This window comes from Lichenostomus cassidix, chromosome 1 (assembly GCF_008360975.1).
Source record: "Lichenostomus cassidix isolate B80296 chromosome 1, HeHo_3.0, whole genome shotgun sequence".
NCBI classification, from domain to species: domain Eukaryota; kingdom Metazoa; phylum Chordata; class Aves; order Passeriformes; family Meliphagidae; genus Lichenostomus; species Lichenostomus cassidix.
The window spans coordinates 71,328,951-71,344,279 of NC_139479.1; the positions used below are offsets into that span (position 1 = coordinate 71,328,951).

Consider the following 15,329-nt stretch of genomic DNA (forward strand, 5'->3'; position numbering starts at 1 on the left):
TTTGAGGGGGCACAAAGTCAAGAGGGAGTGTTTGTCTGGGGTTTGTTTGGGTTTTTACAAGCTAGTGCATTTCATTTTTATCTGCTTAAATGAAAACTAATTTTAAAAATTTAAATTTTAAATTTCAATACAATCAGGCATATTTAAAAAGCTGAATTAGAAACCTTTTCTTTTCTGGCTAACACACTAGAGGAAATATTTAAGCAGATCTACCTTAATGCTTTGACTAATTAAAAGTGCTACCATAGACACCTTATCTATCCTAGACAGATCTGTTCTAACACTCCTCTGCTCTGTTCTCCTGAGACCTCACACAGAGTTCTGTGTCCAGTTCTGGGGCATCCAGTGTAAGGACATGGACCTGCTGGAGAGGACCATGAAGATGGAAAGAGGGCTGGAGCACTTCTCCAGTGAAGACAGGCTGAGTGAGTTGAAGCTGTTCAGCCTGGAGAAGACTCTGGGGAAGTCTTGTTGAGGCTTTTCCATACTTAATGGGGTCTTACAAGTAAGATGAGGACTGACTTTTTACTAAGGCCTGTGGTGACAGGACAAGGAGTGATGGCTTTAAACTGAAAAAGGGTGGAGAAAGAGAAAAAAATATGAGGGGGACAGTGGGACACTGGAGTAGGTTGGCCACAGAAGCTGTGGATGCTCATTTCTGGAAATGTTCACATTCAATGGGGCTTTGACCACCTGAATATTGGAGGATGTCCCTGCCCACAGCAAGGAGGTTGAAACTAGCTGATCAGCTTGTTCCAATCTAAACCATTGCATGATCCTGCTTTGAAAGGTTAGTGTTATGACACGTTAGAGTCAACAGACTAAACAGGAACGCTGAAATGCAAGACACTGAATGAGCTTTCCACATCATGGCCGAATTATGATCATAATTAAAGTCTGAACAGTCTAAACCAACTATGCAATAGCTTGTGCTACCATGAGTCTGTGTTGGATCCCACTGATACTTCTGTCATTCAGGTATGACTTAATGAATTCCCTTAACACAATGAAGGCAGAATGAAAAAAACTTGTAATTTAAACATAATTTCTCTTTTACTAAAATCCTAAGTTACTTAGATAATTTAAACTGTAAAGTACTCAATCAGTAGCTTTTCCCTCACCAGGTAGTACAAAAATGTGTTTGGGAAAGCTCCCACTTCCCATATGAAATAAACAGAAAGAAATATGACAATTTTTAGGAGTTTTTTTATTGTATTCAAGTATTAACTTTCCTAAAAAAAACAAAAAGGTGTTTTCTTTAAAGTCCTTGACATTTGCCCATGTATAATTAATGCCTTCAGTGTAAAAAAAAGGCCGGAATTACATGCAAGGAAATAGCCTTTCTATCTCCAGGGACCTCTCTCTCTCTCTCTCTTACCAACTATAAAATAATCCAGCTTCAACTGGTTTTGTTGGTGAGCTTTCTCAAGCAAAGCACTGAAGTATTGAAAGTTACTGCAATGAACTATGTATTTCACTGACATTGAACTCATTAGAAACCAAGCAAACCCTGTTTAATACACTTCAGTGAATCTCTTAATTATGAATTTTGCAGACTAGGAGCATTATACCTGGTCATCTGTTTTGCTTACTGATACAATTATGAGGAGAGATGGAGGAATATTAATCCCACTACAGCTGTGGGCTGCTCTCTTTTGCCCATTTTCCCAAGTGCTTCAAACTTTACATTTACTGAAAATCCAAATCAATGCACTTCAGCTAGTCCCTCAAACATGGTTGTAGCATGAGGCTGGAATCCTTCAGTAAGTGTTTCCCTTTGTGAGTTTCCTTTTTAAAATCTTCTAAAATGTTCATGTGCATACTCAGACTCCCTGGAATTTAAGTAGAAGTAGCTAAAGATGCATGTGCATATCATCTGGCATCAAAATGGACCAGTAAGTCTAAGAGCAGAGTAAATTAGTTAAGACAATGTATCCTAACGTATGTAGCTTTGAGGTAATTCTCTGGATAGGCAAAGCAAGCTTGAATACTTTGCAGCTCAACAGGATGGATAATGCTTTTTAAACAAGCAGCTGGTTTTAATTTTAAAATCTTACTTTATCACCAGAATAGCAAGAAAACAATGCACGAGTGCACAAACACACACACACAAATGTGAGCTCACTCTTCTGAACAGAACACAAGTTATGATCTCATACCTTTCACAGCCTGTTATTTTTCCATGGAATTTTTTTCAGTTTAAAAATTGGCACTCACATGAATAGCTTACTCCTACCTATATAATGTGTCAATGCTGCAGCTTTGTATGTTACAAAAAGGAGTTCTTCTACATGGACAAATTCTTAGGCTTCCCACCTCTCCCTATAGTTGCATTATTCCTTGGCTCATATATACACTAAAGTATTAAATAAAATCTGGCAAGTAAGTAGGAAAGACGACATTCCAGAGACATTGAATTATGCGAGTGGCTCCGGCATTCCCATCATGTCCACACAATCCATCTTTCACTAGTATTTAAAAATCACAGAAAATCTGGTGCTCAGAAACTATTCAGACAGATGTAAGACTGATCAGAAACTTAAAACTAAACCTCCCAAAACACAAGTCTCTGTAAACCAGAAAGTTACCAACGCATCTCGAAGTATCAAAATCACTATTTTGGCTTCATCTATGTCTGTAGCTATACTGTGTAATACCAGAGAAAGAGACTTACCTGCTCTCTTACTTCTTTTAATTTTTCTGCTTTCTTGAGCTTTGTTATATATTCCTGGACTTCTTTCAGCCCCATGTCTGTGCAGAGACGAACTAAGAATCGGAGGCCTAATTGGAAAGCAAAGCATTGTTAAAAACAGATTTACAAGCAGGTCAAACTACAAGTGTACTCTGGCAGAACTGGACATGCAGAATAGCAAACAGTGCAAATGTGGAAGGCACAGGACATACTAACTCATCTGGCTCAGAACTCTTGACATTTGCAAAATATTTTGGAAGCTGGAAAGCATAGTAATGACACTAAGATATTACTGAGGAGCTGCTATCAAGAGAATTTTGTTGAAAACAATTTTGCAAATGCCAAGCCAATCAAGAATTCCTCTGGCTGTGGCTGTTTTTTTAAAGACTAATATTTATAGAATTAAAACCCCCCAACAAAGCTGAGATGAAATTCACCAGTAACTGTATGATCCAGCCAAAAGAACCCCTGAAAAACATTCTCCTGAGATACTCCACCAAACTCTGAAAACATTGTTGGTATTCCTGTGTGTTTGTCAACATTCCTTTCAAAAAACTGAAGCAGAAACAAGCAGGACATGATCCATTCTCTCTTGATTGCTTTCACAAACATGCTATTTCATTTTGTGCTTAGTTTTCTGCTGATTTAGGGAGCCCATGATGAGGGAGTGATGAAGAAGAGCTATTGTTTCAGCAGTAGAAAACTTAAATCAGTTAATTGTCTTGCCTAACTCCTGCCTCCATTTATGAAATTTGTAGAAACTACATTCAGAAACTATCTGCATTCTAAAAGGTTTACTAAATGCCCCTCTGAAATGGGTGACCAACATGAAGATGATATTTTGTTTATAACTTTGAGGAGTTATAGCACTGAATTTCACTTGTACAAGAGAGCTGTGTGATTCCTCTTTAAAAAAGCAATACATCTCTTAAAGCAGAATGATACGATTTAAAAATAAAATACAATGAATGTTCTTCCCACATTGCATCTGAAAGCATAGACTTGTTGGCGACAACCCTGTATTTTGGAATTTGTGAGGCACAGTGTGGGATGGAAGAGAATGTTTGCACAACCACTGACAACCCTTATTTAGAGTACAGGTGTGACTGATTTTCAAAAATGTCTTACTCTTCAAAGTTATGTTTCCCATAGTTTAGTTTGAAATCCTCTATAGATTTTCGAGAGACTGGTTGACCAACTATAGTTAAAAACCCAGCAACAAAATCTCACCCTCTAAATTTTTTTGGAAACCCTGACTTTGGTAAAACTAAGCAGTAAGTTTTTCTCATATCTAGAAATTTACAGCAGGAGTTTCAACTAGCAGGAACTGGAAGTACAAATACAAATATTTTTCCCTAAGAAAGATTAAATAAGTAACATAGTTATAAAATTTAGGATGTAGGTGTGAGAAAGAACTCAAAGCAGTGTAACTCAGTTAAAGTTTATTTTCATGGCTCTTCTTCAGCATTACCCTCATATTTCTTAAATCACCCTTCAGTGTTGTCACAGAAAACATGCAGCATTAGCATGAATAAAAATGTTAGTTAATGGAACTATTTTCACATGAAAAATCTATCATATGGTTACTAACACACCTATTCCATGTAACAAAGCTTCCTTTGATAGTTACACCACAGAATGAAACTACTTACATTCAACATTCTCTGGGAATTTTCTGTGAATGACTTTGTATTTCTCCAGAGCTTTCTGGTAGTTACCTGCAAACAAAACAAACATCTCCTATCCACACATTCAAAGAACATTTGATGAGAAATTGGACAACTTTAACATCAATTCATTTTTTTAGATAAATGATTTAATATTGTAGGACCGAATTTGATAAGACCAAACTTAACATTCTTTATTAATCGATAGTAAAACTTAAGAGCATATGGAAACAGTCCAAATTATTCTGTAAATAACAGAATTAATGAGGAGGAGTTTCCTGATTCTTGCTTTTTTTGGACCTTCCTCTATGACACCACTGTTCTACAAAACAACTACTAGAGGAGCTGTATCAGCCTAACAGGACTTATCTGAGACTGCAATTGTATGGATTGGTCAAATGGAAATATCTAAGAGCTGAACTCACCACGTCCTTTCTCCCATCAAAATACAAGCTGTGTGGCTCTCCTTAGCCTCGATCTGGTAGCAAAGCAATTATTCCTTAAGACTTTTGCCTTCAATTTTGATTCAGACTGACTATGGAAAGGACTGATTGACCCATGAATTGAAATCATCTTCATAATATACTTGACAAAAAAGTTTGTTGAGACATGTTAACATGATACGCTGGGAATTTTACCAATAAATTATAAACAATCTGAAAAGTCGACAAACCCATTGTGTTTCTTTGATGGGAAAATAGTTCATGTGTCTAGTTTTGGGTGGTGCTGATTGTTCTTAATTCACTGACTCCCCTAGGTCCTGTTCCTTTTCTCACTGTTGTATGAAATAACTGAGCTGAGAAAATGCACTTATTTGTTATGGAAGACTTCTCTGTAAAATTCTAAAGCATAAAGAAGAGCGACAAAATGGAACAGCAAGAAAGAAGAGTATCATTTACATCATCAAGTATCTTGAATGCATTTTAGGTGGTGAAAAAAGCCAAAACGATTAGTCTCTTTTCATTTTGCTTATCAGTGTATTACATTCCCAGCAAGAAAATATAGCACATTAAGACTCTCTGTTGTTTGTGCAACACAAATACTATTTTAATATCAAAGAAATACACCTGCTGTTGAAAAATAAAGGGACTTAAGCAACTTGAAAAGCTAATTACTTACGTCAGATCAGTTGGTAATATAATTACATTTAAAAGCCCTTCTATCAGATCATTTATGCTGTACTATTTATTTTATTTAACAACACAAGAAATGTTTCATGTGTAAGTGCAGGCACACTTCCTGGACTTAAAGGAAACCATGCTTTACATCATATAGAGAGAAAATTAATAACAAAATAACACATAACTGAGTGTTCACACAAACTTAGAACCAATATTCACGAGTCAGAAAAGATCAAAGTAAGAAAAAAATCAAAACATCAATCAAAACGAAACAAATCACAGGATCATTAAATTATTTTAGTTGGAAGGGACTTTTGAAGATTGAATTCCAACACCCCGGCCATGGGCATGGACACTTTCCACTAGACCAGGCTGTTCCAAGAACCATCCAACCAGGCCTTGAACACCTCCAGGGATGGGGCATCCACAACTTCTCTGGGCAACCTGTGCCATTGCCTCACCATCCTCACAGTAAAGAATTTCTCCCTTAATGCCCAGTGTAAGTCTACCCTTTTTCAGTTTGAACCACTGCTCCACGACCTGGAACTGCAGATCCCAGTCTGTCTCCACCTTTCCTAGAAACTCCTTTCATTATTCTCCAATTAATTACAAAAAAAAAAAAGTTACAATCCTGCAAGCAATTACAAAAAAATTTACAGAACTTACCGCTTCTCCTGTAGCAACTGGCAACCATCAGCTGCCACTTCACTTGTGTTGGCCTGCATATAAATAAAATCAAATCATGCACAGTGTCAAACAACGAATGAGCAAAATAATCTGCATAGTGCTGGTAAAGACCTACTATTTAACTACTAATAAATTTTTCATGCAGCACGTTGCCTTCCCAGAAAGAATGTAGCCCTGCTCAGCTCACACACAATTTACTGCTGCATCATGCACCTGTTTCCAGCACTCGATGTCACTCATTCTCAGTCCCATGGTACAGTTTTTCTCATGATTCTGTGCCCAGACACATTTAGTAGACCTGACATGCAAACCACTAATCTTTGTCAGGTGGTGTTGGGGGGGTGTTTGTTTTTGGTGGGGGGTGGGGTTGGGTTGGTGGGGTTTGGGAAGCACAGTTGCCACTTACAGCTTTGAACTCTGGCTTCTCCTCTGTGCTATCACCTTGATGTCCTAGCTGCTGCCTGTCCTCTTTTTATCACATAATTATAACAGTATGGTCAGAGAAAATATCTGAGATGCTTGAGAGCATGTACAATAAAACTGTTGGACTCTTTCCTCATTTTTACCAAAATAATGTGAAAATTAGGAAATTTTCATGTTAACAGTGTAAGTATCCTCTGACAGCCAAAGCACTTTCCACATGTGACTTACAACTGAATAGCAGCTTATCCAAAAGGTACTGTAGAGTAACATTTTCAGAATAGTTTTGTACTTAGCCTCTTCAGTTTTTCTCGTTAATCATGGCACAGGCCATTTTTAACTCTAAGCAATCTGTTTGCCTGGTAGCTGCCAAGGAAGTTCATGAAATACAGATGTTGCACCTTTTTAGTTTCAGCTGAATGTATCTCCTGCAAACAAAGGCAGCCAAGCACAAGCCGTAACAGAATTTATTACGTAGCTCAGTATGACAATTCTAGAGAGAATAAATTGTAAGCAATAAACACTAACTGCACTAACTCCTTTTATTAATGGTAGATTTGACCATGATAGTGAAAATAAAATAGTGAAAAGCTGTTTCCCAATTAATTGTCTAACACGTTTTCTTAGAATGCAATTTAATAAGCCGTTATTGTGATTAAAACACTGAATACACTAAAGCAACTAAAAAATATTAAACTAAAAAATGCTGTTCACAGTTAAAATAAAGATACAACTTTAAAATGCAACTTTATTTAATGTTAGTAGCAATTTATATTTACATTCATATTTACCAATTAGCATATCTATTCTCTAATACCAAATAAGCAGCAAAACATTTATGCTGTTATCTACTATTAAAAATCTCCTCCCATTGAGAAATATTTTTTCTCTATTTCAGATGGATTACAATTACAAGAAATACTCAAGAATTTCATATGCTTATTCTCCGTAAGTACTTTACAATCCACATACTTTATGCATGGAATGAGTGCGACATGAAGCACAAAATATTTAAATCTTTGCCAAAACAAGATTATGAAATCTCTTTAGTTTCAGCTGTTTCTTTCCAAATTTTCTAAGAAGGCCATGAATGCCAGCATATGCAATCTCATAGCTCCACTAAAATACAATTTTTAAGGTAGCCAGAATCTGTAGGGAAAAAAATTACTGGCAAACCTGTGAACTGTGATTTCTGTCAACTATCTCCTGTGTATTTTTGTCTGATCTACTTCTCTATTTCTTTATAATCATACCACCATTTGGGTGAAGTCCAAGTTCTTAAATTTTTTGTCTTCACTTTTAATCCCTAATTAAACCTTAGATTTTCTCTTCTGTAATTAATGCCTACTCTAACCCAAGTATCTCAAAGCCAGAATTAGGATTTTTTACTGAACTTTTTATAACCTATTTGCAGTATGATTTTTCCTTGAATTATACTGTAGAAACTTTTTGTTCATATGCTCTCTTGAACGTACATGTCATTCAGATTCCCAGAACAAAAAGAATGTAAAATTTTAGATCATCACAAGACAAGCAATAACAGAGTTTTGCTTGGTCTAATTTTTCCACAGATTTCCTAAAACACAAACCAGAGAAATTCACACTTGTTGGGAGTGAATTTTAATTGGTCTATCAACACAAAATTCTTCATGAACCTATAGACAAATACTTTTTTTCATATAAAAAGACCATTCATGTGTATTTTTAGAATTATTTTTGAACTCTGGATTACAAATTTAAATTTGACCAAATTTTATTTATTAACCATTCTCTAGTAAGATCCCTTTCTGAACTAAAATAAAGTATATGGCCTATATACTTTCTAAGTGCATTATATTCTGCTAAAGAACAATTTCAGCAATTATGTTGTTGAACTGAACTCAATATATTTCAAACATCTTTATCAGGATCAGTTTAGCCTGTTGGTTTATTTTCACTGACCACTGGTAGTTCTGCACTACATGTTTTTCCTTACTTATATGCCTTATTTGATGGAAGTAGAAGTTATGTGAAAAGAGGAAATGCAGCAAGATCAGCTAAAACATGCACTTGTCTAAACCACCAAATCCTTATCGCATAATAAAACAACAGAAAGGAAATATTTCACATAAAGCCGTAGAGAAAGAAGTCTTGGTGGCTTTGTAGAACTGTTCCCCACTTCACAGCTGTGTTTAATGGCAGATAACAGGAAAAATAGGTTCTAATATCTACCACTATCTTGTGCCCAATGGAGGATCTTACTTAACACTGAAAATTCACATTAAGAGCAAAACCACACTGCAAACAAACAGAAAGTTGAAAAAAATAAATAATATCACAAATATTCTTCACCCTGGTGTTTGAATATAGTATTAAAGTTATCCAATTTTTATTAAAGTTATCTATAGGTTATCCAACTTATGGATGTCTAATCAGCAATCTGAGAAGCATAAAATAATAACTACTTACAGGATAAGTGCTGCTCTTTCAAAGTACTCAATGGCTTTTTCACAGAACTGGGTGTCAATGTAATATGCTCCAAGCCATTCAATTACCTCAATGTTTGAAGGGAAATACCGGTATGACTGACAAAATAGGAAAGGTGAAAAAACCCACAATTTCAGTGATAAACAACATCTTTATGTTGCTTCTGGAATATCTTACTCAAGTGTTTAATTCTCCAGATGCCCAAAACATGTAATATAAATGAATGGAAGTAGTGTGCTACACTAAGTGATCCGGAGGGGGGGAAGCATGCCAAGTTTTCTAATTGCAGAATGCTTTTTAGAAGTTACCCAAGATGAGTCTGTCATATTTTCCATCTAGCCTTATTTGAAATATTATTTTAAATAACTTGCAACAGCAAAAACATTTACTTAAATCACGTCTATGCATTAATAACTTACCTAAAACATTAAACAATGCTAACTAATACATGCACAATTCCACATTCACATCAGTCTGATGGAAAACTCACCCAAAAGCATTATTTCCTATACATAAGTACATGAATAACATTTTCAGATTTTTAGAAATTCCCACTGAAATAGGCAGTACAATTATCATCAAGCACAACTCAACTAGTAATTCAGATTGCAATAGAGCCTTTGGTTATCCTCAGTTTGCACAGATAAAGAGAACTCTCAGACTGCACCAGACACTTCTGTCTTATTCTTCTTTCTAACACAGAAGAATCTCTACAAACTAGGGACAGTAGTACAGCTGGTTTGAAATTAAAGAGGCTGCCCATCTTTAGGCAACTGTGCATACATAATGTATAGCTATACTGTTAAAACATTTATATAAACCTCCAAACAGAAACAAAACACAGTATGTATGTATCTCCATACCTATTATACAGACACAGCATCCAATAAAGTCAGTCACATGACACACCTCTAAAATTAGATTTATTATATCCCATTTTTATTTTGTCCCAGGCTATATTTTAAATTAAAATTATTAGAAGTCAATAGAAACAATGACTATATAAACAAAAAGGGAAAATCTGAGGCCAATATACACATGGAAACACAAGCTATGTGCTTGCTTAGGATCTGACTAAAAAATCAGATTTTGTTAACTCTTCCCCAATATCTCTTTGTTTCCCTCTTTTTGGATGACATTTTAAAAAGTTTAAATTAATCAATTGTTAATTTGATGTAGGAACCTATGGCAAAATTTTCTTTACTTATGACAAAGTGCATTGAAAAAGCAATATAAGAGCAAGTACCTCGCAGTAATAATGAAAAGCTTGGGATTTATCACCTTCGTTATCATATAAATTCCCTAGCTTTGAAAGTACACGTGGATCAGTTGGTACTACACTGATCAACTGCAGGAGCCACTCTATGGCTTGATTGGGATCTTCCATGATCTCATATCTGAGTTTTCTTCAGTCAAGGACTGATGCTGATGGTAGTTTGATTTGCTGAGAATCCATACTACTTCACCTAATACAATCCATATGCTGAACAGATACACCAGTCACTGCAGTGTGGAGATACAATGACTTCTTTTTTCCACATTGTTCACATAATTTCATTTGTATCAGAAAGTATTTTTGTTATGCCAGAAGAAAAGTATTCAGAGACTTTGGCTGCTCTTTCACCTTAGAACTATGCTGGGCTCAACAGAAGTCTGGGCTCAGTTGTCCTCTCTCTCTGACACTAAATTTACTTTGACTTCCTCATTTATAAGAATGAAGTGTAAGAACCAGGCCCTTTATTTGCGGCCTTTACAACTTGGCTAGTTTTCATACTAACAGCATTTTGTTCTAAAGTGATTAGGTAAAACTAATTACCAAGAACAGACTTTTGCCAGCAGGGGGGGTTTCTGCTGTATGTCTAAGAAGCACAGCCCAGACGATTCTGGTCCAGAGAACAGAGGCAGCTTTAGCTGTGTCTCAGCCTGCAGTGCGCTCTTCCCTCCTCAGTCACACCCAAATGGCACAATGGCTCAGAGCTCTGCACAGTGTCAGCTGGAGCTACTGCCCAACCTGCTTCTGCAGTTTCTGCTGCATCCTACCTGTCACAGAAGAAGCTTCTGAGAATTGGTGGAAAGCAGTTTTACACTCCAGGGGAGCAGAGAAGCTCTTCCCCAGATGGACGCTTGGAGTTGTTGGGCCATTTATGCTGTTGTAAAGGAGCTATACATGGAATCAGAGCCCTTCTGATATTTTTGGAGGTTACTTATTTTACTGACTAAAATACATTTTTATTACCTACACTGTTCTTAAAAGTGTAGTACATCAACTGGAATCTGTTCTGCCTTGGAGAGGATCTTATTACAGTTTGGACATCCATAGAAGCATTGTTAACGAAATTCAGTTTAGAATATCACTGATGATGTGCAAAGCCAGTCCCTTCCCTCAGCTTTTCAATCTGTTGAGCTTTTGCAGTGCTGGGAGACAATTATTTTCTTACACATACATTAACTAATCTGAAAACAGCTTTCAGAACAGAACTTCACATTTACTAGCTATATAATCTTCTTCTTAAGTATTTTATTTAAGTGTGCTTACATCTGCCACATTATTTTCTTAATAATACCAGCAGCATTTTAAATATTCCACAACACAATTTAATACTGACTGTAAATCTAATCCCTGCAATGTGAACAGTCTTAAAGTTTTTCATTTGCTTCACTAGAAATATTCAAGAAGGGTTAAATTCTGGTCTCATTTTCACAACCATCAGATAATGAATCTTTCTTACTACAATGGACACTAGAATAAATGCCTAAATCACCCTGTCATGATTGAAATACATATTTCAGATCAAGTGAGTTTACTAAAACCACCATTCCTTATCATAACCCAGAAAAAGATACATGCTTGCTATCTGGTAAAGGACTTGGGCACTATTTGGAAGGATTGCATGGAGTTTCAGAAAACAATCCAAAGCTTCATCTATCCTGTTTAACTTCTTGTACACTAAACCTAAAAAATAAAGGTTACAGTATTAATATAATGAAAACAAGATGACTTCAACATATTAACTGAAAGAATAACCAAGAAAAGAAAAATAGGAACACAGTGCTTGGAGGCAACACAAGTGCCTTGACTTTAGAGGACTCCATTTGTGAGAGTCACACACAGAATTCTTACCAGCCTGCATGACCTACCAAACTGATAAACACAATGAATGGGAACTCAATCAGAGACCTCTTTTTCATAATCATAAGTAACCTCATTTTTTGAACAAGACGAATGAGGGAAAGGAAAGGCTTTTAGAGAATGACTCCAATGGTTTAATAAGGCTAAAACTTTTAGTAGATAGTATAAATTCCTTAATCTTCAAAGTAACTTATTCATCTGCAATTATTAGTTGATGTTAGCACTGGGGGTTTTTTTAACAGAACAAAAAGGTAGTTCAAGTTAATACCTTGCTATAACATAAATTAATAAAATATTAATAATTCACACATATTTCTATATAAGAAAACTTTCAAAGACAGATTCTCAGAAACATTAGTGGTATCTTTAGTCAAAAGCTAAATCACCAAGGCACCTGTGACTTACCAAGATTATAAAGTGCTTCAGTGCATAAGGAATCATTCCTGAGAGCTTCCTTATAAAATTCAGCTGCTTTTTCACAGTCTCCATTTGCATAAACAGTATTTCCTTTGTTAGTTAGAGCTGCTGGATTGTACCTATCAGAATTTACAGCTAAATCTGCATAGTTAGTTGCTTGTTCCAATTCATTCCCCTACATGAACAAAACAAACATTGTATTAATCATTTGTCAGTCAATTTTCTTGCAGCTGTGTCTTCTTACAGGAATTTCAGAAGACTGAACTCCATCATTCAGTCCTAAAATATTTCTTACATACTTGCATAAGGTAGATAATCTCTTTCAAGTTTAACACTTGAGACACGTTTGCCACTCTATCCCATTCAGTCTGCAAGTTTTCTTTGTTGTAATAAAGTAGCATTTATTAAACAACCAACCAACCAACAAAAACCACCATACCCTACAAACTTCATACACAAACACACCTGCCTAAGCTACACACACTTCACATGTTCCTGACGTTCAGCCAGGGTCCCCAGGGCCCATGTTTTAAATGCAGCCACTGAACTTCTGCATAAATCCAACTGCAGGCATGTTTCTGTGGCCTGGGGCTCAATCTCACTCTTCTTCCCATCAACAGGATACAAAAGCACCCAATTCTAACTTCAACTGGTGCTCCAGAAGAATTATTCTAAGGTGCATATTCTTCTGTTTACAGATGTTATTTGGGCAGACACAAAAATTGCTACACAAATAGAAGTTGTTACATAAACTGCATCCTTAACTGGTTTTGTTGAAGCAAAAACTTACCAAATAATAAAGGAATGAAAGGTTTGTTGCAGCTGCGCTCTTCACTCTGCTATCCTTCTTTTCAAACATTTTCAAAGTTTCCAGTGCCTAGAAGTAATTTGGAAACAACTTACTTCACACTGAAGCAAGCTTATTCCAAAATCCTTTCAGAAAGCATTAATTATTACCTGCCCAAAATTTAGATTAGAAATGCCTACTGTGAACTACAGGTATCTGACAATTCTATTCACACAAAACACAATGTTAGATGATTTGCTTTTAATCTAGTCAACTAATTAAAATTCTCATACTTTTCAATACTTTTCTAATACTTATATTTTTTAAGTTCTTTAAGTGAACACAAATGAATTGACATATACCCCTTACTAAATGGCTGAAAAAGAACACACTATATAGAAAAATACACACCACAGTGTATGACTGGATTTCAATGTGCCTTTGTTTTGAGTAATATGATGACGACAATTGTCTAAGTTTAGGAAGTACTCAAATGTGAAGCTTGAGGCCAGAAGATTTTTTAAAAAACTTTTACATGAAAACTAAATTACATAAACTTCAAAATAAAGATGTTTATAGACAAAAAAAATTAGCATATTAATAGCAAATAAACTACAAAAACTCTCTGAAATAAAAGGCAGCTTTTTCTTGTCATTGACCATGGAATAACATTTGTAACTGCAGACTAAATTATTAAGGAAATCTGTCTTCCTTATGCTAAATATTTATATTAACCACACAAACTGTTAGAGTATCACAGTGAGCCCAGTTACCTCATCTATTACAACACAGATGTGGCAACCACAATTTAGCCATCAAAATTAGCAATTCAAAAGTTTCCTTCCTCCTTTACATGAAATCTTTAAGCTGCTGTTTATATATCAAAGCAAATGCATGATACTGTATATCAAACACCAAAACAAACATAAAGAGAAGTTTTAATTGACCTTCATACATAGTTTTCACAGTTACTCTACACAGAAAACAGAACTGTATTAATGATGTGTAAAATGACAAAATAATGGAGTTAAATGTAGTTAATTAGATAAACCTAAATGTAGTTCATTGATTTAGTCAACTATATTCCACCCAAGGACTACGAACTACTAATGATCCTAATAATTCTAATAATAATAGAAAATTCTTTAAAAATACACCATTTTCAATCAAGAAAAGCATTTCACTAGTTAGGCTTCAGATTTTGTGGTCTCAGAAAGAAATGTAAGAATTGTAACTTCAATAATTTAAATTTTTTTATATATATATATATATATGTGTGTCACTTTCTCCAAAAAGGGAATGATCCCAAATATTTCCAGATGTAACACTACTACATCTGAGGTACTCTACTCTTAAGCAAAGATTGGCTTCTTCAGGAATTAACTTTTAGTGAATTTAGAGCTTTACAGTTCAAAATTACTTTCTGAAAAGCCATTTCCCATTGTATCTGATTTATTTACCTTTGTTTATACTGCTAAATAGCACCTTTGATAATAAAGATTGGAGAGAAATGCCCTTTTCATGTATAATGAAAAGTTCACATGACTCTGAACTCAATTCATTTCAGTCAAATTATGTTGTGGGTCTCTTGACCCATTTCAGCAATTATAATGAAAATACATAGACAATATTCCTTTTGTCCTTGCAAAGTAGCACTGCATCATCAGTTACACATTTAAAGATTTCTAAAGAACTTCTAACTTTTTAATCCCAACAATAAAAATAACAATAACAATAACAATAACAATCAAAACACAGACTATCCAAACTATGCTTTGTGACTTGTTTCTAGTGTATCTAAATTAGTTGCTTACAGAACTTAAACTTCAAAGCAGCTTGCCTGACTCTAGCAGGATGTGCCAGAAATGTTTAGGAACTGCATGGTTAACCGGCAGAATTTTGGTTTATAATTAATTTTCAAAGTTTTTCTTTGATATTCAAA

General features: G+C 35.2%; 1 protein-coding gene across 3 annotated transcripts in view; it reads right to left on the bottom strand.

The window, feature by feature from the left end:
* Positions 1 to 15,329, bottom strand: part of IFT88 (intraflagellar transport 88) — a 44,615-nt gene that overhangs the window by 13,414 nt on the left and 15,872 nt on the right. For all 3 annotated transcript variants that reach the window (XR_014852765.1, XM_085063229.1, XM_085063218.1), the window contains 8 exons: positions 13,391 to 13,477; positions 12,589 to 12,775; positions 11,898 to 12,006; positions 10,300 to 10,450; positions 9,036 to 9,151; positions 6,147 to 6,199; positions 4,345 to 4,410; positions 2,675 to 2,781 (listed from right to left, as the gene is read on the bottom strand). Coding sequence is in view for 2 of the 3 variants with exons in the window: in XM_085063229.1 (XP_084919355.1) it covers positions 2,675 to 2,781; positions 4,345 to 4,410; positions 6,147 to 6,199; positions 9,036 to 9,151; positions 10,300 to 10,450; positions 11,898 to 12,006; positions 12,589 to 12,775; positions 13,391 to 13,477 (876 nt within the window). In the remaining variant the exon portion in view is untranslated. The remainder of the gene's footprint in view (positions 1 to 2,674; positions 2,782 to 4,344; positions 4,411 to 6,146; positions 6,200 to 9,035; positions 9,152 to 10,299; positions 10,451 to 11,897; positions 12,007 to 12,588; positions 12,776 to 13,390; positions 13,478 to 15,329) is intronic.